The sequence below is a fragment of the Chaetodon trifascialis genome, chromosome 18 (assembly GCF_039877785.1).
Source record: "Chaetodon trifascialis isolate fChaTrf1 chromosome 18, fChaTrf1.hap1, whole genome shotgun sequence".
In the NCBI taxonomy this organism is placed as follows: domain Eukaryota; kingdom Metazoa; phylum Chordata; class Actinopteri; order Chaetodontiformes; family Chaetodontidae; genus Chaetodon; species Chaetodon trifascialis.
In genome coordinates, this window is record NC_092073.1 from 14,299,725 (window position 1) to 14,326,093 (window position 26,369).

Sequence of the window (26,369 nt, forward strand, 5' to 3'; positions counted from 1 at the left end):
TCGCCCCCGCTCGCTCTGAGGCTTGCTGGCGTTGGAGAGCTGCAGGCGTACCCTCAGGTCAGCTCGAGACCTCAGGAGCTCTCAGGTCGGCTGTTAGGGACGCTTCAAAAGCTGTGAGAAATGACCTCAGGGCTGGTGGCGAGTTCCCACTGATTTCAGGACAGGTGTTCAGGATACGGTGGACAATGCATCAGGGGTAATGAACAGCTCCCAGGTCTGATTTAAACGCTCACAGTTAACAGCGGGTCATCAATGAAGAAAGTGGAAACACTCGTAGGCCTGGAAACAAAGTGCACTTCCTGTTTTAATAGTGAGAGTTCAGTCTCATCAAAGTCGTTCCAGTTAGGAAACCAGTTTAAAGAGTTGTTGGTGTTTCTGATTGGCTCTGTCTTTGTTTCTTCTAGCCATCATGTATGTGATGGGAGCCCTGGGGCCTGCAGCTGGCTACCTCCTTGGAGGCGTCCTCATCGGCTTCTACGTCGACCCCAAAACTGTAGTCAACATCGACCAGAGCGACCCCCGCTTTGTTGGCAACTGGTAAATATGCATATGCATCTGTATGACTGCCCCGAGCGCATATGTGTGTTTGCTGCATGATCTGTTGCCTTTAACAACCCATCTGCTGTTTCTTCCTTTCAGGTGGAGCGGCTTCCTCTTGTGCGCCGCAGCCATGCTCTTGGTCATCTTTCCAATGTTTGCCTTCCCCAAAAAGCTGCCTCCACGCCACAAAAAGAGGAAGAAGAAAAAGATCGGCTCGCCCGGCGACGTGTCCAGTGACGACGACGTGATGAAGGAAAAGTCCAGCAGCAAAGGCCAGAACGTCTCCTCCTCCATGGGCTTTGGGAAGGACATTAAAGGTGAGGAACAGATAATATCAGCCTTCCTTTTTCCACCTCTGGACTCCTTGGTGTATCTTACATGAAGGGAACGGTGAGCTATTGATGTACAAATGGCCTATAATCTAATCAATGGCCAGGATTAGTCATTAGTCATCTTATCTAATAGTGGGAGCTCCATTGAGATCTCCTGTAAAGATGTTATTGATTTCTGATGGAGGAGGTTGTCCACACAGTTGACCAATGAAGCTGGTGATTCACTGTCATCATGGGCAGTTTTAGTGGACACTGGGTTCTATTTACTTCACTAAATTAATAGTGAACAAGGCTTAAAGACAGACAAGATTTCAGGTTTATTTTAGCCATCTTGAGTTCAAGTGAAGGACATTTTGACGTTGTACTTCGCTTGTCGTGTCTTCTCTGAGCCACATATCTCCTGTGTTTTCCTGGGAGAGCCCCCTGGTTAAAGCTGAATTCTGCTCTGGTGTTTCCCAGTTTCTTCTTGTTTAATTCTTCCTCTCTCAGCCAGTCTCTCTCTCTCGTAAATGAGCTCTCAGGGGACCTCAGTCACGTTTCCACACACAGCAGTCGACAGACTCGGCAGCAGAGCAAAACTGTAGCGTGCGCGTTCGCATTCTTTAGTTCATGCAGAATAACAATGAAGTGAACCCTTAACTTGCATTTAAATGGGTGCATTCTCATTGATTCATGCTCATGTGCATTCTGCAGAGCGGTCCAGACAGGATTTCGCCTCAGAGAGCAGATAACACACATTGTAAGCATGAATGCCTTATAGCCTCCTCAGCCCAGCGTTAGCTCTCCTGCTGCTTTACTTGTCCCAGCAGGACGTTTTGAGCTGTTGTGCAAACTGTGTCTGATTCTGCAGAGTCAGGCACTCTAATGTTTGGATCTGTAATGTATTTTGATGCTGTGTGTGTCCTTCTGTTGAGGCTTGTGTTTGTCTATAGCACAAATTCAGCATTTTCTCGCCCTTCAGATCACCAACAGAGGCTGAAAAATGCTGAGTATTTTCAGTAATGCACGTCAGTGGGATGCACTTCTGATTCCGGAGTGTTTGCAAGCAATTCTCAACATGTCAGATTTTGCATTTCATGGAATTTTAGGTAGTATAGATGAATAACTGCAGCCGCATACTGTAGTATATGTATCAATCATATGTCATAAGGTGATTACAGCTTGATAAAATCGCATGTCAAGGCTCAAATTGGTCCTTTAAGGCCTCCGTGCAGGAGTCATTCACACTGTCACTGCCAAGTATTTGTCCTTCTATCAGATCCACTGCTTAGGCTTCACAGGCTTCATGGGTTGAAACCACTTGTATGAGCCACAGTGCATATTACAAATAATGTGCTATTATTACCTGTCTCCACTCAGAGAAATGAGTTGCAAAAAAGTAGGTGGATGGAACAATGTGAGAGAGTCATCAAATGAATTCTTGCAAAAAAAAAAAAGCAAGTGTGGCAACTATTGCGAGCCAGTGGTCTGTCTGATTGAGAGAGCAGCTGCTGTACACGTCAACAGGACCTCGCCATCTGTCCCCTTCATGACAAGATTACAGCCCGGCTCCACGGGAATGAAATAATTAGCGTCACTATTCTCGTCGCACTTTTTCGGATAACACTGACAGATGCTAACCTTTCCCCACCTACAACAAGATCATTTGATTGGTGCTGAGGCGGCTATCCCCAAATCAAAGCCCCGTGCCGCCCAGTTAGCCTCGTAATAACCTCGCCAATAAAAAGGCAACAATAATCTACTTCGCTTTGAGGCTTCTGTGTGTGAAGCACGAGACAGAAAAAGCCCCCATGATGGCCGTATGACTGTAAAGTCATAGTATTTGGCCTCAGCCAAAGGATTAAAACACTGCGGACACACACGCAGAACAGAAATGGGGAATGCAATTGTGTGCTCAGTTAGACAAAGCCAAATGTTTGGAAGTGTGACCTTTTGCTCCCAAACGTGGCCTTCGACAGAGAAAAGACCGCACAGACAGAGCACAGGCGAAATGACAAAACCTTTAAAAACATCGTATTTTAATTTGAAAGGCTCTCTTAAATGCTCCTTTGGATGGCGTCCTCCCTCATCTTTCACCCCACAGATGGTTAAGGTCGAGGGTAGACAACGCCGCACTTCTCTGACTGGAATCAGCCCCCAAAGTTCACATTCGTTTGCACAGAGAAGCTTTTTGTGCACATCGGCGACCTCATTTCTTTAACATACTGATCATTACTTTTGATGGAGGGACCTTTCGTGGCCTTTTGGACTCTCTTTTTGGCTTCCTGTCTCTTTCAGTTGACTTTGGGTTTTTTCATGTGGCCTTTCTTTGAATAATTGGATATTTCATTCTTATGCTTTTTTTTGCCATTGGGGCGATGGTCATGGATGTAAGAGAGGCAAGAAAAGAAGCCAGACATCCGCCTTAAACAGCAGCTCAGGGCCGTGTAGTCCCTTCAGCATGTCCTGGGTCTTCTTCAGGACAACCTAACCAGGTGAAGAGGAGCAGCAGCTCCAGTCTGAGGTCCCTGTGGATTGCAAGATTGCAACGATCCCCATTTTGTCAAACCTGCTCCTGAAGCCTTTTATCTCAGTCTTGTCGAGATTAAGGAGCTCCAGTGTGCTCCAGTGACCCAGAGAACAGGGTTTTACTGCAACCTTGCGTTTCTGGCAAGGACATTGAAAACAAACTTCAAATTCATGACTTCAAACACTTCGCTGATCAAGAAACCCATCATAGTGGCCTTAAAATGACATTTTCCAACCAAATACAAGTACTTCAGTTTGGGTACTTGCTGATACCAAATACTACTGCGAGCACTTACAATGTTGACAGTTCTACCTTTGAAAACATGTTTTATTTTCATCAGGTGAACAGATTAAATATACAATGTGATGCTGTTGCTGGCATTTTAACATTCAACACATGGCTCTGCCACACATTTCAATTAAATGTAGCCTGTAACACACACACACACAGTGGATTTCAGTGCCGCACACACAACATACAGCTGTAGCAGAACAGCTGAAATGTTGTCACGCCATGCTGTCTGAGGACTAAGCCGTTTTCAGACAAGTGACAGGCAGATGAAAAGAAGCTTCTCTGCATTATCAGCCATGAGCCTGTTTCTGTTTTCATCTACAGAATGTGACACTGAGCTAATCAGCCTTTCACTGTCCACACGTTTTCTCTCGATTCTCCAGCGTTTGCTGCAACGTCGGTTGCTGCTAGCATTAGCAAACTCCTTGAACTCTGCGTTGTCGGTTCCATGGATGTTTTGTCAAATTGCTCGTTAAAGGAGCTGCTTTTCACCCCTCCTCCTGACAGTTTAGCAGAGTGTAGCTTACAGTCTGCTCTACTTTTATCCTAAATTATCTCCTAACTGCTGACGTTGCTCCTCCTCCACCTTCCTGCTCCGCTGATGAGAGGTTAACAGCAGAGTATCGGAGTAGTTTTATAATTAAGAGTACATGAGCACAGCATCAGACCGTTACCTGATACTGATGTCTGTACATCCTTAGTTAATACTGATGCGGTTGTGCTAATTAGCTTGGCAGACCTGCAGGTTTTACATAAGCAGTTTCTCCCAAAATTACATTGAATTGGATGCACACTTGTGTACAAGCAGAGCTCATGTAGATGTAGATATAATCTACCCAAAAATGGCTTTTTTACGTAATTGCCATTGTACATTGATGCCATGCATATCCTCAGGGTCACACACAGGCTCTTCAAAGACAATTTATGGACTTATGGATGAGATGTTGGAGACCCATATTAGCTCCTGTGTCGTTGTGCCATCCACTGCAAACAAAGTGTACAGTGTGTTAAAAGTCAAGAGAAAGTTATAACGGTCCCATTCTGCCTAGTAACAATAATGTACATACAGTCTGACCACATGACTTTTGAGTGGCAGGATGAGAGGGCATTCTGCATCATGTCACCCAAATCACATGGACACCGTCCTCAAGCAAGCCAGAAAGGACATGTTTGCCCTTGTTCTGATGAACCAAGGATGACGGCATTCAGGCTGCATTTGCAGAGCTTGGTCTGTTTTCAGGCTCGCAGCAGAGATGCACATGATCTGCATACTTGCTGCTGGCTGTATGAGTTTCTTGAAGCGTGACAGGTTTTCAGGCTACAACGAGCATCTGTGTGTTTATGTATCAGTGTATGCCTCTGCAGCGTTGCATGAAACAAGGATACTTATCCAGCTGTAATGAGACGTGGCTGAATGCATGTTTGAATGGTATTTGTGAGTGTGTGTCAGAGACATTTAAAGATGGTGTTAAGTCCACTCTGTTATAACCTGAGGTCATCATTACATAAGGTTTTTTGGGTTACAGACCCAGCCTTTTCTGTCCTTTCTTAATTACTGCTCTCCAGTAATGATTGTTCTTGTGATGATTCCGTCGGGTTCGGTTTGTGTAGGAGTGAGAGGCAAATTAAGAGGCTGATTGTGTGTTAATTACAGCACCACCGGTAATGAAGTGCTCCGTCTTGTCTCCCGTCCCTCCCCAGACCTCCCCAAGGCAGCACTGAGGATCCTCAGCAACATGACCTTCCTGTTCGTCAGCCTGTCGTACACGGCAGAGTGCGCCATCGTCACCGCCTTCATCACCTTCATTCCCAAGTTTATTGAGTCACAGTTCGGTATCCCCGCCTCCAACGCCAGCATATACACTGGTAAGTGTTTCTGTGGACAGCATCTGTTATTCTTTCTCATTCACACATCAGTCAGACATATTCTCGAGTTGTCTTGTGAGTCACAGCAGTCAGTGTCCCCCGTGGGCCGTCCTCAAGGATGTGTGGGAGCCTGTAATGAGGGATTTATTTTGCAGTATGTTCTGAGCAATAAAAGTAAAATCAAACGCTGCACTGAAACAGATGCAGCAGAGCATGATGGCACCATATAGCAGAAAGAGTTGAGGCAAATTAAATGAAAAATCTAACTAAGTACATTCGCAATTAATCTTTCTCTTTTTTTCCTCTTGTTTTTGGTATTATTTCAGTTTGTAATATATGGGAAAATAGTACAAGTTGTGCTTTTCCAAAGCCAAAGGTGCATCATCAGAGTGCTTGTATTGTCTGACTGACTGCCCAAAACCCAGATACTCAATTTCCAATGAAATGAAATGGAAGGAAGTGCAAGTTCTCACATTTCAGAAGCATCAGCGTTTTCGCTCAAAGAACGACTTCACCATCATTAAAACTGCTGCTGATTTATTGTCCATAAAGAGACTAATTGATTAATCAGATAGTTGTTTCATCACTTAGATTCAGCACAGATATGATAAGATAATCCCAATCGATGAGGGTAAATGGAGCAGTTGAGGACAAGAGAAGCTCTGCAGCTGTGAGAAAGAAAAGTGGGACATATTTAGGAGAAATTGTGTGTATGAAGCAGCCGTTTCATAGGTTAATTGAACTGTCCCTGACAAGATCTGAAACAACACAGACTATCAGATCAATGAGGCACAACTGCCCTTCATTGCTTTTCAGTGCAGTGAAACAGTTTATTCCATATTATGAGTTTCTGTGCGTTTATTCTGGACAGGATGACAAACGATGCATCATCACATACTATATGCTGTTCGTCTGCACCAGTTTAAGCACACATTTGTTCTCACCTCGCCACGTGCGCACGGTGATTCAGTCGGAGGGCAGCGCTATGAGTCATGGACTTTCAGTCAGTGATAAGCTTCCATTATATCCCCTGACTGCAACGCACAAGTCTCCAGTGACTGCGGGAGACGCATTCATCATAATGTGATCACGCGCGTGCACACACGCACGCTCTGCTTGTAATTTGGGCGCCACACATGTAGAGTGTGCGACGCACCAGTCGAGTCCTTCAGCCTGATATACGAGTAATCTGCTGTCAGGATTATTATAGCAAGGAGTGACTGAAAACTCAATGACATCAGTGAAGGCAAAAAGGTGTGTGTGTTTGTGTGTGTGTCCAAGTATTCTGCTGGCTAACATATGGTCATCTCTCTACACACAAACACACACACACAATACCATTGCCTCATCTCATCTGCCTGTTGCCAGGATACAAGGGGTAAGGGCAAACGGGTGGTGTGGTTGTCATGGCTACCCATACGATGCCAAGCTGCTGGGATGTGATGATGGTTGGAGAGGAGCAGGAGGAGCGCGCTCCTGTTGACGGGAGCACAGCGCTTCCTCAGGCGGCCAGATGGACTGACCAACTGTGACGTTTCCCCCGACGACTGTGAGAGATTGTTTTCAAAGAATGACCAGAAGACCAGAGCGGCGTTTCCGCATGTTTACTAACGATAGAGTTAGTCTTTGTTTTTAGGATTAGCTTTCAACAATGTAAAACAACAGAAGTTGATATTTAACAAACAAAAAATTAAACGTTGAGGTTCAGTGAACTAAAAAAAATTACTTTGCCGGAGAAAATATTTTTACAATCTAAAATATTTGCAGTTTAGCTGAGCAAGCGGCTACTTTTACTCACATATACATTACTTTTCTACTTAAAAAAGCGCAAAGATAAACAAGACTAAGTCTACAGCCATGCTAGCACTGCTAATGAGATCATAATGAAACTGTTAGTTTAGCAGGTATATCGTGTTCACCACCTTAGTTTAGCGTGTTTGCATGCTAACATTTGCTAATTAGCAGAACGTTAGGCCACAGACAGACAGAGTTAGCAGCTAACACAGTTGAGCATTTCGCAGTTAAAAAGCCAGATACTGCGTTTCCCTGAGGGGTTTATAAAGAGACAAAGAGAGCTAAAAAGAAAGTTAATATTGGACTTGTTGATGTTTCTGGTAGCACCAACACTGCTGTGCTAGAAATGACTAGAATTAGGTGTCTAAAATTAGCAGCTATAGCCACAATGGCTAACAATACCAAAGAAGGGTGTGTACAAAGAAAAACATCATAGCTTTGTCTCAGTGACGCGATCTGTAGGAAGTGAACCATAAAAAAAAAACCACGACGTCAAAGTGAGATAAATGGAAGTCTTGCAAATTACCACCTTGATGAGTGTGTATCATGCCCGGTTAAAGAGCCGCCACTGCTACATGCTCATTAGATGTAGCTACAGAAATAGCAGTGTAACATATCACACACGCCTCCTTCAGCTGCAGTTTCCCCCATGCTGCTGTATCTGCTCTCCACCAGTTTCTCCGACTTTTGTTTTTTTCTGTCTTCATCTCAGCCGCTGTTCCTGTCAAACACTTTCTTCTATCTCTGCTGTACAAGCGGCAGTTAGCGAACGTTTGTCACAAGAGTCGCCGCTCCTTCGATGCAGGATCTCAACAGTAGATTAGCACGGACGCGCACACTTTTATCAAACGACTGCGCTCACATTCATGCCAGCAAAGCCGTTAATCCAGATAAATAATGTGTAGATCATTCAGGTGGCATTTAATGCTACAGCATAGTGCGTGTGCACCTTTATGTCTCTGTGATATAATATCTGCTTCGGCTATGTACATGTTTAATCCTGCAGAAAGCTCAAGGTTTTAGCACAGAAACATGCACTTACAGGATAATATTCTGCTCTGAGCATGCTCACAGAGGCGCTCTCTTCCCCTCTCTGTCTTTCTCTTGGTCTCTGTGTGACACTCACATACATAGAAGGAGAAGCCAGATGACATTTCTGTGTACTTGGATCACTTCTGTGTTGATCCTCTCTCTTTGACGACCCTCCGCCCCCGCTGACTGACCCCGTCTTGCTCGTTACCCGGCCGCGTGCGCCTGTGGCTGGGCTCGCGGGCTGCCATGTGCAGCCTCCCCGGGCCTTAACCCCTGCACGATGACACTTTCCACCCGGTCCATCCTGCCAGCAGCCAGCTCTGGCTTTCTTCATGCTGTCAATTAAAGCAGCTCTCATGGACTGAGAGCACGTGCCACAGCCTGAAATGACTCACTGGTGGCCCGTAGCATAGCCTGGTCACATTGATAGCAAAGCCTTTCTGCTCTCTTTTTCTTTGAAGTTATTTATTCTTGGTTCAATGGGGGAAGTCACACTGAGATTTCTTTTTCAAGCCTCTGTGTCCATGAAGACGTCATACAGTCTTTCATATAAAAGCACGACATGTTCACATGATGTTGGTGTGCCTGATTAAAACACTGTAATGAATTCAGTGCCAACACTTTTTCATGGCACAAATTACCTGCTCTATTTATGTGCCATTTGCAACACTTGTGAAGTTTTCCGTCCGTCTCACCTGCTCTTTCTTTTCTCCGGTCTCTCTCACAGGTGTGATCATCGTACCCAGCGCTGGAGTGGGCATCGTGCTTGGGGGCTACATCATCAAGAAGCTGAAGCTCGGCGCCAGAGAGTCAGCCAAGCTGGCCATGATCTGCAGCGGGGTGTCTCTGCTCTGCTTCTCCACGCTCTTCATAGTGGGCTGTGAGAGCATCAATCTAGGAGGCATCAACATACCCTACACCACTGGGTAAGGAGCTCCTGTGTGAGCGCATGCAGCTGTTTGCTTCTTGCTTTAGCATGTGGTACTCTGGAGCCAGGTATGCATTTGTGTCTAAACTGCTCGTTAAAAAAACTTTTGTTTGGATAGGAAATCGTATCTGATATACACACATACTGGAGGAGGTTTGTGGGCCCGGGACGCTGTCACCGCTGCCATCATCCTCATGTGTTGCGGCGCTGTGTTGGAGTGCGAATGACTAATTAGCAACACTGGCATCTGCTCTCGTGGCTCCAGTGAATCACTCTGCCACCTCTATTTCTGAAGCTGCCGCTCGACACCACATCAGCAGCCAGGCTGCAGAGCTAGCAGTCATCCCGTAGTGGCAGGCCCTGCAGACAGAAGCACGAAGCAGATGTCTTTTGGCACACAGGGTTATGAACACACTCGTACAGACGGACGCATAGAGGCTCCATGCGTGGAGTCACCTTGGATGATGCCCTGCATAATGAATTAATATCCCATCTCATGATTCTGTGCTCTGCTTGCAATCTTGTCAACTTCTGAATCTGAAATTCAGGCATTAATTCTGAGAGCACGCAGTCCTAAGTATTAGATACATAAAACTATACTTTGCTGATGGACCTCATCAGTATGGACCAGCCAACTGCACCACCTCCACTGACCACACAAAGGTGAAACTGCTAAACCTCTGTGAAATTTGCTTTTCACATAACTGTGTTAATCAAAGTGATTATTTGCCAAATAGTCCATGTGCCCTTTAAAGCCCCACAGATGACCCATTAATAACTGCAGTCTTTGTCTAAGCCGGTGTTTATAGAGGGGTGAACAAGACGTGTGAGCCGGTGGGGCTCCTCATTATGAACAGCGCCGGTCACCAGTCACTGCTAGCACCCACATGAGGAATGTTCAGCCCAGGCGCACCCTTTGTGTCCCCTGTCTGTGCTCCCACATTAGTCTAGACATAGCTGGAGACTATGTGGCGAGAAAGGTGCCACGGTGCACATCAAGTAATATGTCAGCAAATGTGATGCGTGATTAGGAGTCGGGCCTGTGTGCTTAATGAAAAGCTGCAGTGTAGTCAAAATAAAGCTGTCCAATGATCAGAATCCTTATTTCCTGTTTACAAAATAAGACCTCAGAATTGGTTTCCCATCATTCTCTGTGTTCGTTGCCTGCGGTGCTAAACCACATTAAGCCTCTGGCTGTCTTTGGCTCCCCGTTTGGGTTCTTATGCAGTGCCGCCTGCACACAGCGACGCAACATCTGGAGGGTTCAGCGAAGGCCGGGGCTTAGTCTGGAAAAAAGGACGCGCATTGAGTGCAGTGAGCCTGCGACTTTCTACGTGCATGCAGATACACACACATGCATGCACGCAGACAGACCGACACACACTCCCTGTCTGCCTCACACGCTGTCTGGAATGTGACACTGTTATGTCAGGACAGGCCCAAATGTGCTTCCCCTCTTACGACCGACATGAAAATGAGTATCACTTTATGGTCTTGTGAAAAATGATGGTCCACTGATTTTAAGAAGTAGCATAATATAAAATGATCAAAAAGTAAAATGATTTAAGCTTTACCCTGGTTGGAAGGTTTTCATTTGTTGTCGTAAAATGTCTTTTGGCAAATGCAAAATAGTCATCTTCAATACGCGATCAAAATACACGCGTTCAGAAAGAGATGTCGGTCAGTGTTGGTTTTGTTTGTGTGTGTGAGTCTGTGTGTGTGTGTGTGTGTGTGTGTGTGTGTGTGTGTGTGTGTGTGTGTGTGTGTGTGTGTGTGTGTGTGTGTGTGTGTGTGTGTGTGTGTGTGTGTGTGTGTGTGTGTGTGTGTGTGTGTGTGTGTGTGTGTGTGTGTGTTCGCGTCACTCCCAGGCTGCCGTGTTGTTAGGGCCCGTCCGCGGCTGTTCCGCAGGGCTCAGAGCGAAAGCCTCCCAGAGAAAACCCAGGACTCGCTTCACTGCTCCTGGCTCAGACGCAGCCAAAGTCCTGTTTGGCTTAGAGCGACCGTTCCCACACTGCCTGTCGAGTCGCTGGAGGTGTCACTTCCTCAACCCCCTCACCTCCGTCCTCCTATCATCACACATCACACAAGCTGCTGGACGGCAGGATTAAAGCTAATTAAAAGGATTATGTGCAGCAGATTAATAAAGAGACGCAGAGACTACAGTAAACACTGTCAAGAAGATTGGCAGCCTCTTCATTTTGCTTCATTTTCTGCTGTTGCAACACTGTTTGGCTCTTTTTCCTGCTGAAACAAAACTTCATGGAGGCAGACCATGCAGGGGACACAATGTATTATCCTCTTTGCAGCCAGATGCATTGGGTTTTATGGGAGTTGTGATGTAATAATGCAACACACAGCACCATAAATTTGATTTTCCAGGCTAAATGTTGTGCTGTTATCCCAGCAGGACCACACTTGCAAGAGAGGTTGCGCTGACGCTAACCTGGATAAATTAATGTAGAAAATGAATAAATGCTCCTACAGATAGTTCAGGTCCCCCGCCTCTGGCCCTCGCTGATACAGCATGAATGTGAAAACACATCACCAGAGTGTGAGATAAACTACCTTGTTAATGCATTTTAACATCTAAAATGTTCTGAGAGGTTCGTAAAGCAGGAGTTATGAAGAAGCATGTAGCCGCTGCACTGGAATGAATTTCAAGTGAGATAAGTGGCCTTTACAGTGGAGTCTTTCAATAAAAGACTGCATGGAGTATAAATGGCACTAAGAATCCAGCTTCAAAGCTCAGTTTTGTGGCAAACGGATGTGATGGGCCCCCTTTTTCTGTGTCTGCAGTCCGACCCTGACGATGACCCACAGGAACCTGACGGGCAGTTGCAACGTGAACTGTGGCTGCAGGATCCACGAGTACGCTCCGGTCTGCGGCTCGGACGGCATTACCTATTTCAACCCCTGCCTGGCTGGATGCAGCACCGTGGGCAATGACAGCACCGGGGTGAGTGCGCACACACACATGCACACCAAGCAGCAGCCTCCAGGGCTGAAAAATGAAGCCAACATGGTTGTGCCAAAAACTGCAGTTTTGCAACAATTTTGGTCTCTAAAGCTAACTTCATGACAACTATACAGGGTCGAGTTTTTACATAATTCACTCATTTAAGATATATTAAAGCTTAAGGTTATGCATAAATGTGACAGCTAGCCGCTAGGTTGCAACAACCAGGTACATTCAGTCCACCTTATACAGTCTGACACACACCCACACACACACTCATGCACTCATAGCTTCTTTGTTTTCCTGCCTCACAAATAATTGTTTTGTCGCCATTTATTCAACAAGTCGAATAGAAAAGGATTGATGAGAATGATTTCAAAGACGTTTCTGCTCAAGGACACATCCATCAAAATGAATACACAAAGACATTCTCCCGTAGCTCTGAAAGCACCGGAAGTGTCAGACTCTGCAACAATGTCAGATAGGAAATTGTAACAACACAAGGAAAGTAAACATCTCGACTGTTTGTCCGGATCTCTGATCACGCCGCTGGTGCCGCCCGGTCTGCCTGCATGTGTCTCAATTTACAGGAGAGTTTTCAATACGGTGACTATGTTGTATTTGAATGGAATGGAGTTAGCTGCAGAGTAACTGGTAGGATGTGCACCATCTGTTTTTGACTGCAGGTCAGGAACTACACGGACTGCGGCTGCGTGCAGAGCAGGCAGGTCATCACTCCGTCGTCCGGCGGCCAGGTCAACCAGCTGCAGCTGGTCATCGTTAAAACCTACCTGAACGAAAACGGCTACGCTGTGTCGGGGAAGTGCGACCGCACCTGCAACACCCTCATCCCTTTCCTCATCTTCCTCTTCATCGTCACGCTCATCACCGCCTGTGCCCAGCCCTCCGCCATCATCGTCACGCTCAGGTAAGGGAGCTGACGCTGATCCTTTCCCAGCTCTCTCCCTGCAGGGCCAGGTTGGGTGGTGGTATCGGTTTGTGTGCACGCTGCTTAAAACGCTCTTTTTTTGTGAATCAGCATCACATCTGTGCTGTTTCTCTTCTCTCAGGTCGGTTGATGAGCAGGAGAGGCCTTTCGCTCTCGGGATGCAGTTCGTCCTGCTCCGAACTCTCGGTAAGCTCTCTGTATTTGCACTCTGATGGCTGGTAAACATGTTGGAGCCAGCCGCTGTATGTTTCTATCTGCTTTTTGTCAGAAAGCGCAGAAGTTAAAGGTTAATGGATCCTCAGGATTTGGCACAAAATGTGCAGCCAGTCACGTCTCATCTAATTTCCACCGTTGAGGCTTTTCCAGCTGGTCTGTAATCCACTTTTCTAACGCTCTGCTTTCTCCGGCTCTAATTCTCTCTCTTGTCCTTGATGACGCCCTCCAATTTTAACGAGAGCAGGGATGCAGCACTGTACTGGACCTCTGTGAGCTCATGTGCAGAGAAGTGTAGAAAAGCCCTCAGGGTTCGTAAGCACTGCCCCAACATGCCTCTGATCCGCTCGGTGCGGCCGTGTGAACGTAAAGCTGTCGCATCGCTTCTCTTAAACCATCTCGACGTGTGTTTGCAGGGCAGGAGAGAGCCTGGATTTGTGTGGTTATACACTTGGATCCTGAAATCTGAGTTATCTGCTAATTATACAATCTGATGCAATCCCAAACAACAGCTGCGCAATACATTTTGCATTCAGAAAGTTACCAATGTGGCCTTTTTGTGTCCAAAAAGCTGCTGATTCAGCACTTAAAAGTCTTAATTTTTAGGCTGTAGTTAATGATGATGTTGTGTTGGATTCATTATCTTAAAAGGTGTTTCTAATATTTTGTCCACTTCCATTAATGCACACAAAGGGATCAGTGCTGCTCTTGATCTGCATGAATTGGTGCCACCAAGTGGTAGAAAGGTGGTGCTGCAATACAGTTAATCACATATCTTGCGCTGCATCCCAAAACCATGACACTGTATAAAGAGTATACTGTATGCTAGTTTTTGCATAGTACTCATGAAATTTATGTCCTTCAGTGTGTTGTGATAATGATGCATGTGCAGGAAGGTTTTCATATGTACTTTATGCACTGTATTGCAATACAATAGTACAATGTACAACAAAAAAAAGGCAAGCATTGTTTAGTATCCCTTAATCTTAATCTGTCTCTGTAAGATTATTTGTGACTGAATAAGAACAAAGCTAAAGTGAAGAAAAAGAAAACACTAATTGAACTCTGATTGGTTCATGGAAACACATGACATCACCTTTTTCCAACTGAGCTTTGCCCACTTTCAGATTTTTTGAAGTTCAGAAACACAAACAGAGAATCTGGTGAAAAAACCAGAACTGTTGTAAACCTGTTAGAATTGACAACAGTTCTGCTTAAATTGATGGAGAAAAAAGGTTTTCAGGCCCATTAAATCAGTTTCTAGTCCAAACAAGCAGAGAAGGAGTAGTTTGGAGCTGGGAGTCAGCAGAGCTCATTAAGGTTACTGATCACGTCTCTCCTCTTCCTCAGCCTACATCCCCACGCCCATCTACTTCGGTGCTGTGATCGACACCACCTGCATGCTGTGGCAGCAGGACTGCGGCGTGCACGGCTCCTGCTGGGAGTACGACGTCACCTCGTTCCGCTTCGTCTACTTCGGCCTGGCCGCCAGCCTCAAGTTCGTCGGCTTCATCTTCATCTTCCTCACCTGGTACTCAATCAAGCACAAGGAGGAGCGGGCCGAGCGCTGGCGCCAGCACCTGCCTCCGCTGGGCACCGTCAGCGAGCTCATCTGCCACGCCGGCGGCCACAAAAGCCACGCGCGCACCCGCTCCTGCCCCGTGTTCATCCCGCCGCGGCCCGACCCGCCCGCCGCCCTGCTGCTCAACCGCGGCCACAGCAGCCTCAGCTGCCCCGGCAATGCCCTCAAAGCAATAACTCCGCCCATCATGTTGCCGCATCACCACAGAGGCTCCGCCCATGTCTGAGAGCGCACCAAGCCTCCCTCGCGGAGGTTTCATTGTGACACGTGCCTTCCTGTTTGTGTCTCTGCGCCAGGCAGTGTCTGCTTTACACCAACCAGACACCAGGCGGGGCTCCACAGCTGCTGTGGGACTGACGGGCAGAGACACAGGCGTGCCCACCATCCTCAAAGGGCTGCTCGTTGTTGTTTAGAAGAACAGGAGGCTGACAGATGTTCTTTTATTCTGAGCATATCATCGGCTGCAGCCACACACAGCATCCACGCAGACGTTCGGACGCCGTAAAGACATCACATGGTGCTACTGTTCAAAGGCAGGGCATTAAAATCTCTGTACAGACAGTCGTCATCAACACAGCATCTAAAGCACAACTGACAAACCTGTACTATGCAAGATCCAATGTACAGCTCCCTGTGTTCTACATCTGTACCTCTTTCTTCTTCCCTGCTCACGTCATTCCACCACGTTGTCGGATCATCCATGATCCCATTTTCCCTTCAGTCTGTGAACATATCAGCGATCTGTCTTGCGTTTGAGCCATTCCACCCTGTTCTCTTGTCTATTCAACATCATTTTGCATCTTCACAATCGACAAAAGTGGGAGGTCTTTTCTTCTTCTTTTGATATTTTAAAATTCTCTCACGGCTTTTATTTTTCCCTTCCTTTTTTCGTAACAGTGCCTCTCAGGCTGTCTCGGCCAGTCCAATACACAAAGCTAGCTACCAGGGTAAACGCTAGCTCCTGAAAACGCCAGTCACTGTCCCCTCAGTTGAGCGACAGTATTCTGCTTCGTTGCGTTTGTGTTTGGCGACAGCTGCCACCGAGCTCGAGTCGCCACGCTCGGAGGTCAGAGTGTCTCGTCTCGGCAAGATAACCATGTAGCTTAAAGCCGACAAGCACCAGTGGTACAATGTTTTCAATGACTTCTATGAAACGTCGAGTCTTGTCAGGGAGCAAGAGATCCATGTTTCATAACACATCACACCACTTTATTATTACAATGTGTAATAATTAGCCAAGTGGCAAACATGAGAAAGGCGCAAGAAAGGTTTCTCCTCTCTGACCATGTGCTAAAGCTACTGTGAGTCCGAAAGATGTGATTGTACTTGAGGCTGGAGATGCAACGGAGGTTCAAGAAAATGTGGCAAAACTGCAGTTTTCTTTCCAAATTTGACCCATTTCGAACTTCTCAAAGTAAATTTTCTCTCTAATCTACGGCAACAATCAGCTACTAATGACAGGATGCTTCATCTTGGCTCTGCATTGCAATGGCTTCTCCATTCTAATGGTCATCAGATGTACATAGTAGTTATCTAGTAGTTGAGGCTTTTTAAAAAACAAGTAGTGCGGCAGGCGTGTAAAACAGTCAACCTCCTTTTATCAGCAAGAGGGATCTGAGTGTTCAGTTCCTGGTGTTTGGGGCCCTCTAGTGGACAGAGAGACGATTGCAAGAAGGCCAGTGAATGTTGCCGTTGTCTGTACTATGACATTCTTGGTTAAAAGGTTAATTATTAAACTTAATCACTGCACTGAATTTAGCTCTCCAGGTTTCCCAAAGATAAACCCGAGCAAAAGATGGCCCACAGGTCATGTGACTAAATTTAGTTTGGTGAAGTCCACACATTGGGTGTACGGCAGGAGTCGGATGAATGTGTCTGAACAGAAGCAATTCAATAGAATTGTGTAATTTTCTTTTAGCTTGAGCTCATGTTATTGTTTAAGGATCTATTGTGTGGCAAAAGGTGGTAATCTGGCCTTTTCATGTTAAAAAAAGAAGCTTTGTTCAGTATCAGGTGGATACAAAAAAGACAAATCTGTGGCACGTTGTTTTACCACATTTTATGTATTTTTTCTTTTCTGAGGGGGGTAAAAGTCTAATAAAGTTAATGTATTTTATATTCTGATCAGCTCGACTTCATTTTAGCTATGAAAAGTTTGGGTGGAGTGAAAGGAAACTCCGATGCAGTGAATACATTTTAAAAGTTAACGTTTTTGGCCAAGATTGGTAGTTTTCTGCCAGGTGAAGATTATCCAGTGCTAATGAGTGACTGATTTTAGTAGTATTGTAACTTAGTACCTCAAATTACACACTCATACGTGATCATCGTGTAAATATCGACAAAGCAAGTGAAGCGTATTATAGAGCTCACACATAGTTAGGAGCATATTTATGAACTAATCCATGACATTGTAGTAAAAAGAGGAAAAAAAATTAAGATTAAAGCTACAAAAAAAAAATGAACAAAAAATGGTGGATTTGTCTCGCGGTGCCTGAGCAGTATTATTCACACGGGAAGGGTTGAGATTGCTTTACGTCGCGTGTGTGGGGGGGCGGTGGTGGGTTATTGCGATGTTTGTTTTTCTGTCGACTACACAATTGAATTCATATAAATGCTGAAGTGATGTTACCCAGAATGCCCTTCTCTCTATCTGTAATGATTCTGTAGCCTTCCTCTGTGTTCATGGTCACCTGCTAATGTGACTGGAGGGCCAGACGCAGCCTTCGCTGCGTCATCCTATAATTAAACATTTATTGTTCTGATTAGACGCCAAACAAACAGTAAAAAAACAAGCCAGGCAAACAGTGCGTGCTCTGCAGGGAAGGGTAGAGAATGAGCCAGTAACACCACAGCGAGCACTGACACAGCAAACGCGGGGGTGTCTGCCTTTGCCGTTCACACCTGGACGGCTTCAGGTTGATTGTAGATTTGCTTTTAACGCCTTTTTCCTTTCATCAGCGTTTGAACTGAAAGTGAGTTTCCTGGACAGAGGAGAGGCAGTATTCTGAAAGTCGAGCTCTTATTGCTTTTGTTCCTCAGGAGCAGAAGTCTAATTGATGTTTGTGAACACTTGGTTTACAAATGCCTTGAATACTTGATATTTGTCATTAAAAAAAAAATGGAAAAAAACTCAATTTGGCTTGATTGAATCATTGCAAAGTGTCGCTCACAGAGCCGTGCGGTGGGAAGCACTTGAGGCCGAGACACCACTGGGAAGGTTGAAAGGGTTTATTTCTTAACAGCTTCATGGCTTTCCTGAAACCAGACGTGTTCTAACACTTCTACACACACACTGTCAAGAAAAGAGGACAGCGTCGGGTTGTTGCAGAACCAGTTTTCTAACATCTCGGTCGCACCAACACTACAACCGTCAGCAGAGATGAACTACTGACTACGCTGTCAGACAAAGCTGTAACAGAGTGTGCTGTCAAAAACCAGATTTAAGGGAATACGCGGTTACATTTGAAATGAATTGGCCATGTGCAACACAATACTCTGGATTATCAAAGCACTACATCGTACACCATGTGATTAATTGGGGACATTTCTTAAAAAAAAGTGACACAATGAACATTTTCACCCCCCAGTGATTGTGATACTTGTGACATTAAAGGCTGTGAATGGTGACAAGCCGGTGCAGTGAACCGTGAGCTCAGATGCGTTTGCTGCAGCTGGATCATTCAGATGACGCCAGCTGCTGAAACTGTCCCATGATTGTCTGAACTCTCCGATGTGTTGATGACAAATGGCAAGGGGGTAAAAATATTCTCATATACTGGAATTACAAACTATTTGGAGAACATATTCTGCATTTATGTTAAATCTAACTTTCCTTTTCATAAAAATTGGATTTCACAGTGGACACAAATTTCAATGAGGGGCCAAAGTCAAAACAGGGAAAAGTTCAAAAGTGCATTTGGGGTCAAATGTTGCTTTAGTGTATATAATGAGGGGACAGTGTCCTGATGAGGCGTCCTGTGATGTGAGCGTGCCTTTGGCCGACTGATGCTACTCGTTCAGCTGCTGAAATGGTTTCACCACTCACGTGTTTTTCATAAAAACATACATTAAAAACATCAATGATGTCATCCGTAAGGAATTCATCATTTTTAATCCCAACACTTAAGCTTAGCTGCATTAAGGCCTTTTTCTTCTCTAAATATATATTTGAAAAAAACCAAAACAACATAACACTGTTTACTAATAAATGTAGGCACCTGTAAAAAAATAAACAATAACTTTAATACTCATTATACAACTCTGACTGACTGAGGTGGCATCACTCGCCATTGCTCTTGGCAAGCTCATCTCCCAATCACTGTGTCTCTGTGTCTCTATGGCGACCAGCAGCTCATCGGCTGGCTGGCCAGCGCATGCGTCTGCCTCAGAGGGTCTGATTGGAGGGTTGAGGCAGAGAGCCGCTGCCCTCGTAGTCCAAGGTGAGGGGCAGCGCCGACTGAGGCAGCACCTGTAGTACCAACCCGACACTCTGTGGGGTTCTAGTCTGTGTGGTTGGGGGGCTCCCGCTGGTGCTGGCCTGCACCTTGGGCCTCAGTGTCCGTGAGGAGAGAGGGAGGTAGCCTTGGGCCTGGAATATGTCCTCTTCTTCAAGGTCCAGGCCCAGGTCAAGACCCTGAGGGCCGGTCTGCTCTCCGTGGCCCAGGCCAGGCTCCAGCTGGGCCTGCAGGCTGTTGTGAGTACGCAGCAGGTTGTCGTGTCGCGTCTCCAGCTCCGTTAGTCCGTTCCCACTGAACGTCTCTCCTTCGATCTCCTCCAGCTGCGCCCACGTGTCGCTCCGGGAGATAACCCCGTCTCCTCTTGGACCTGATGATGATGCCGTCACCGGGGACGCAACAGACCCCCAAGGTCTGTCTATAAGCCTCTCAGGAAGGTCGTTGACAACAGATTCCAGTTTCCTCTCCAGTGTGGGCCTGGGTGTGGCTGGTGCTGGCATTTTGCTGGGGGCGGGGGTGGTGAGGCGAGCCTCCGCGGCCAGGCCCGGCCAGACTTGGCTGGCCGGGCCCAACTCTTCTCCGCTGCCCTCTTCAAGGCCTCCACCCCCGGCCCCGGAGCCCAGCTCTGGCAGGGTGGCGTCGTCGAGCTCATGGGTTCGGTTGAATTTGTTTAAAACGTGTCGCAGTGCAAATATATTATCTACATCCTTCTGGAAGTTGGCCCAGTCGTCCGGGCTGGGGCTGTAGTCAGGCCTACATTCATAAAGGCTTTCGTTTATGCTATACAGATCCTCCAGTCCCTGCCAGTTCACCTCCTCGTCTGTCAAGTTGGGTAGTTTAACTCTGTCGTCCGTCCCATATTGGCTGTGTGCTGCCAAAAACAAAACCAGAAGACTGTAAGAACATGGAAGAAAGAAGAGTTTACTCACACACCATGCAGTCATGCCCAGCCTCCAGCTCTCTCTAAAGCAGCCAGCTCCATGGGGTTTGAGACCCCAAGCAACATCCATCCACACACACACACACACACACACACACACACACACACACACACACACACACACACACACACACACACACACACACACACACACACACACACACACACACACACACACACACACACACACACACACACACACACACACCTCAGAGCTGCATTCGATAAACTAAATAAACACAGCACCCACACTAAGCTCAAGCCATGAGTAGTGCAAACACATGCTGCCTTAGAAATTCACATTAGACAGACAGACTGAAAAGAAAAACATTTAATGATCCATGGTTACAGACTAACACACTGAGCTGCACGAGAAAAATGCAACGGCTTATTAACAAAAGGCCTGCACGGGTGTGAAATGCAAAGTCAGGCAACCTGGAATAAAAGAACTTAAAAGCAGAGGAAACAAAAACAACAAAACAAGAAGATGCTCAGGGGAAAAAAAAAGAAGAAAATGAGCTGCTGAATGGTGTATCCCCAGAAAAAAAAAATCCAAAAGCTATCAGAAACAGAGGCAAACAACAGAAGATGGCAGTGAAAGGCTAAATCAGAGTCGGGCTCAGTTTGATGTCTGCAGGTAAAAACTGAGGAAAAAGAAGCATCAGTGGCGCTTTAGGCCGGCTGTCCTTGTGAGATCAGCTTTCTTGTAACTACTGCAGCTAGAGAATGGAGATGGCTTTGACGTAGGCTTAGGCACTCACAGGAAGGAGAGGCTCGGTCTCCTCTTTGACCACTTTCGATGCTGCTGTTGCCTGGTAAGCAGGTGCCAGAAACACAGGTCAAGAGGGGCAGAGGTCAGTGGGGGGACAGAGAGGTCACAGCAACTCAAACGTCCACTCTACCACAAGCTAATGGCCATGAGCAGAATGAGAATGTACACTAGTGCGATGATGGCTGTTGTGGACATGACTGATATGGCATGGAGGGTGATATTAAAGGAGTAGCTCCACATTTTTGGAGGGAAATTTGCGTATTTTTCCAAGAGTGAGATGAGAAGATTGATGCTACTCTTATGTCTGTGCGGTAAATATGAAGCTGCAGCCATGAGGCAGTTAGCGTAGCTCAGCATAAAGACTGGAGGCGAGTGCACACAGCTAAACTAATACTAATTGTCGTATTTGCGCTCCAGTTTTCTTAACGAATTGGCTTTCGAGGTTCTGCAGAGCCAGGCTAAGCTAAGCAGCTCTTGACTTAAGCTTCATATTCAGCGCACGGACAGACACAAGAGAGGAGCTGCTCTTCTTGTCCGACTCTCGCGCTAATTTCCCAAAACGTCGATCTCCTCCTTTAAGCTTTCATGTAGAATGTGATGCATGGGGGGGATGGTACAGTATCATGCATTGTCATTCACGTGCACTTGATGCTTCGGTGGGTCTCAGGTAGAAGCACATATTCAGCCCCTCCCTACATGACTTCTTAATTCTCATTGAGCCATGCTATCGTAGGAGAGCTTTAAAAAAAAAAAAAAAGGATCTAGTTTGAGGCTAAGTTTGAACAGCTGCTATAAATCTTGCGCTCTCAAGCAAAAGGTTTGGAAATATGCAAAATATTCCATGTTGAAATAGCTGCAGGCTGACGTTACGCGGCAGATTAAAGTGAAGACAGGTGGTGTGCACAGAGGTGACAACAAATGAAGCTGCTTTAATGAGAAAAAAAATGATTTGTTAGCGTGTCCCCAGCATGCAGCCACAGATTAAGCGCCAGCACTCCATGGACGGATGTATTAGTGGGAATGAGGCAAATTCGGCCCATGCAGGTGTTAAAGAAAAAGCCACTGAAGAGAAACAAAAATTGGTGGATACCTGTGTGGCTCATAGCTTCCTCCATCTTTACCTCCTGATCGGAAAAATAAAAGCAATCGATTGTTAATGCTTTGATTCAAGGAGATACGGGAGGGAGATAAATAGATCATTCACACTGAAGATTCCTTCATGCACAGCTGCTACTCCCTAGGGAGAAATGCAATTATTGGATGATCAGAACGAGGACGGGAGCAATCAGAGAGAGGAGAGGTCTCGGATTTGAAAACAGGGAGGGAAAATTCGAAAGGTCGTACGATCGGGCTGGATGGAGAGATGAGGGCTGAGCAGGATTGAGTGGTTCTGTGAGGTTTAGAGTTCAGCTGGGTTTCCCCTTCAAAGCGAAAAACACACAAGGTTATCCAGTGATAATGACGGTTAAGTCACACTCCGTAAATAAGTGCAAGTAGCTGCTAGATCCATTTCACCACACCAGTTTAGCTTTAATAATCTCCCCCTCCAACAAAAACATCACTTGATGTAACCGCAACAGCAATTTTCATTGGTTCACGGCGCTGGCACCGCACCCCGGCGAGGGCGGCCAGCACAAGTAAGAGATTTTAGGCTGCTATGTGACATGTGTTGGCATGGCTTTGACAAGTTCGGCATGCCAGCGCTGAAACACAATCAGTTTTCTCAGAGCAGCTTGGCCGCCCCAGTGCTCCACTCTCCAGCTGGTAATTACACACATTAACTTTTTATCCGAGGGACATAAACAATGCAGCCAGTTGATGCCACACACCAACCGTACAGGCTTTGGTCATCGCCGCATTACTTATTAACTGCCTCCGTCGCTGGGATCGTCTGCTCTGCGAGGGTGCCTGGGCCGCCCGGTGGTCGTAAAAAAACATATTGTGGCTGATTATAGCGGTGATGCATGACGGGCTCAAATAAAATGACAGCCTCAATTGCTGTGATGACAGCATCCTCCAAATAATATCTCTAACGCTGGGTGAGTCACAGAGGGGATAATAGCCAGAGCGGACAACTTATTTTTATTCTAAAATACTAATCAAAAGGCTAGAGCTCAGTATATGTGAAGGGGGGAAATATCCCGGCAGAGTGGAAGGTCCTGGGCTGAGAGAGAGGGGTCGGAGTGTGTGTGCGTGTGACACACACACACACACACACACACACACACGTGAACACACATCAACAAACAACACATAACACTTGGTGATGATTCCTTGACTTCCACCTGAAATTTCAGCATACGTCACTGAGTGGATTGTCCCCAAACACATGCAGCATGCAGATATGTGCAAACACACACACACATACACCACAGAGACTGAAGCAGACTCAAAAAAACCCACAGAAGACTGGCCTGAAATACAACCATGCAGTCGCTCATATGCATCAAGGGTTCTTTCAACTCAAGCTAATTCAGATTTAATCGCCTGTTTACTTCTTCTGTGTGTGAACTCTGTTTCAGTCATTGTTGGCAACAAAACTACCACTACACCCAGTGTGACAGGCCAGATGTCCAAACAGTTCAGGACAGGTAAGTAGGAACAATAAACAGGCTGAAAATCAGCTTTTTTTTTTCTTTTTTTTTACCTGCATCCAATCCTTTTGGACGAGGGTTACACTGCTTGTAACCTTGACAACTCCTCATCTCCATCAGCTGGGCGTGGAGAGAGTTCAGCACCTCCCGATCCACTGCATACACCGCGTTGGTCAGCTGCACGGGTGGAACAAACACACAAAAAATGTTGTTTTAGTGCCGCGATATATTTTCACGTTTGTCCGTCTCCAACATAATTACTAGTTTTAGGATACAGGGCCCAATGAAAACAGTTCAGGAGACACAGACAGGAAGCAGGACGGTCATTAACAGCTTGAATGACTGTAGACAGATGTTCACCCACCTGGTAGGGGTCACTGTTGAGGTCAAAGTACTCCAGGAAGCCAGTGGAGAACTCGCAGAACAGCGTGTTGTGTGTCTCGTTGATGGTTCTCAGGCACCAGTAGGTGTTGTTGTTGGAACTGGTGCATGCACAGAATCCACCCACTGGACAGTAAAAACAGATTTGTTGCGGTCAATTCTACTGCAGCTGCTAACAAATATCTTAATAAGAGCTTACAGATAACAGGCTGACGCCAATATACATACAGGACCAGAGGGGAGCGGTCTGCCAGTGGTCATTGTTGTGTGTGAAGCAGGTGAGGCCCGGCAGGCTGCAGTCGTCTCCTTTCCTCTGCCGCTTCTTCTCCTTCCGTTCCTTCTTCCTCCTCCGGATCTCGTTGTACAACTGAGCCTTCACGTCCATTTCCTGCGCGGCTTCCCTGTTGGGAAGAAACGCGAGGAAATTACAAACCGGCGGGATGCAGAGATGACATCAGCCCCCCGCCCTCTTTAATGCCAGCAACCACAATGATGGAAGATGTGGAGGGGGACTTCCAGAGAGGCACCGCCGATGCCAGGATGCGACAGTCTGTTTACTTTCATGTTTAAGCTCTCGCTATGTCCAATTTTCTCCGGGATGACATTCTAGCCACTGTCCCCCTCTTCCTCCCTGCATGGACACGGAAAAAAGCAGCTGCTTTGTATTGGCACAATTTGTTCCCGATGTTTCCTGGTGCAAGTTGATCACTGTGTTTGAGGGATTGACTGATTTCCTCCTCTGTTGAGTCATTCTATCTTTCCATGCGACTCAATCACTTCCAGACACACACAAAATAGGTCCCTGGCCATACATCTGCTTTGTCATTTAAGCTCAACCCAGGGACCAAACACTGAATGAAAATGCCTACATGACATTCTTGCTTAAGGAACCCATTTGTTTTTTTGGACCACAGACCTCACAGAACACATACAAAACACACACACATGCTGGACTGGTCATGTGGGAACTACCATGATATCTAAATGAGGGTGAGCTGTATGTCTAAACTTGACATGCAGAGACAATGCAGATATTCAGCAATGAGGACAGAAATGTGAAGTCAAACAGCATCATTAGACACAATATTTTCAAGTCATGGTCAGTATCAGTAAATGAGGACAGGGGTGACACTAAATGGGGCAAACCGATAATTAAAGGGGAAGAGAAACTCACTTAAACGGATGGAGTTGATCTTTCCTGCTCTTCAACCTCTCTGCCTTGTTTCTGTCTCCTTTGCTATAATAGCTGGTTTTATAAACAGAGAAAGAGACTAAGGACCAGACAGAACACTTCTTTTAGGCGTGGACTCCAATAGGGTTTTGCATGAGGCCTTAAACAACTACTGGCATTGTGCATGGGAATAACATGAAAGAGAGAAATGTATTTTGGAGGTGAGATTTAAATGACTGACCTCCTCCTGCCGCAGTCGCACTCGTCTGGTCGCGTCCTCTTCAGGTGGCCTCTTACCTCCCGGAGGTTTTTGATTTTGTCTTGAAGTGCTTCAATCTGGAATTAAATATGGAATAAATCTTTTATCTATTATGACAGATCCCAGACTGCTGAGAAAATGAGTGACCTGAGGCCCGGTGCCTCGCTTACGTCTCCTCGCACACTCACCTCCTGGTCCACGTAGCTCTTATGGTCTTTCCAGGCTCTGGAGGACTGGTAGATTTCTCTTTCACAGTGCACGCTGTCATTCATCAAGATAAAACACCTGAAACAGACGCAAGAACACACCTGTCATACACCTCTCTTCTGACAGCCATATATGCATGTGAGAAGCGAGGTCATTATAAGGGAGGCCGCCTCCTTACTTGTGGGTGACCTTCACAGAGTTTGGGTATCCGACAGCATTGGTATCATCCGCCAGCATTTCCTCTGAACCGTCATCCGAGCCCAAGTCAAACTCTGGGTCCTCGGGGTTGAAGTGACGCTTCGAGATGACGCGGCGGCGGACAGCTGACTGATCGTCTGCTTGAAGGTCAACGTCATATATCTGACCCTCAAACTCCACAGACAGAGACCTCGTTGGGCGGGTGTGGACGAAACGTGGCTGATAACCTATTAAATTTAAAAAAAAAAAAAAAGTAGAGTTTAGTATCTGTGTACTTACTCAACTGACGATAACTCCTTATTTCAGTGCTCCTGATGAATTTAAAACCCCATTAGAAGTATTAATTTTGGGACATTTCTGGAGCGCATCTTTAAGGATCATCAAAGTTCATATTTCAGTTG

General features: G+C 46.1%; 2 protein-coding genes across 5 annotated transcripts in view; one reads left to right on the forward strand and one right to left on the reverse strand.

Moving 5' to 3' along the window:
* slco5a1 (solute carrier organic anion transporter family member 5A1) overlaps nt 1-17,784 on the forward strand; it is a 38,710-nt gene extending 20,926 nt beyond the window's left edge. The window contains exons 3-10 of the mRNA XM_070985660.1: nt 405-537; nt 640-857; nt 5,374-5,538; nt 9,092-9,290; nt 12,089-12,248; nt 12,935-13,176; nt 13,319-13,383; nt 14,761-17,784. Of these exons, the coding sequence (XP_070841761.1) occupies nt 405-537; nt 640-857; nt 5,374-5,538; nt 9,092-9,290; nt 12,089-12,248; nt 12,935-13,176; nt 13,319-13,383; nt 14,761-15,218 (1,640 nt within the window). The 3' untranslated portion in view covers nt 15,219-17,784. The remainder of the gene's footprint in view (nt 1-404; nt 538-639; nt 858-5,373; nt 5,539-9,091; nt 9,291-12,088; nt 12,249-12,934; nt 13,177-13,318; nt 13,384-14,760) is intronic.
* Nucleotides 17,785-18,205: 421 nt separating this feature from the next.
* The window catches only part of sulf1 (sulfatase 1), a 35,591-nt gene continuing 27,427 nt past the window's right edge, over nt 18,206-26,369 (reverse strand). Inside the window, exons 12-21 of one of the 4 annotated variants that reach the window (XM_070985656.1) lie at nt 25,949-26,195; nt 25,752-25,848; nt 25,546-25,640; nt 25,308-25,379; nt 24,362-24,534; nt 24,117-24,259; nt 23,806-23,929; nt 22,249-22,282; nt 21,148-21,198; nt 20,165-20,317 (exon numbers count right to left, since the gene is read on the reverse strand). In XM_070985656.1, the coding sequence (XP_070841757.1) occupies nt 20,284-20,317; nt 21,148-21,198; nt 22,249-22,282; nt 23,806-23,929; nt 24,117-24,259; nt 24,362-24,534; nt 25,308-25,379; nt 25,546-25,640; nt 25,752-25,848; nt 25,949-26,195 (1,070 nt within the window). In that variant the 3' untranslated portion in view covers nt 20,165-20,283. Of the gene's footprint in view, nt 20,318-21,147; nt 21,199-22,248; nt 22,283-23,805; nt 23,930-24,116; nt 24,260-24,361; nt 24,535-25,307; nt 25,380-25,545; nt 25,641-25,751; nt 25,849-25,948; nt 26,196-26,369 lie in introns of all 4 variants that reach the window. The other 3 variants (XM_070985657.1, XM_070985658.1, XM_070985659.1) reach the window with 3 other exon arrangements.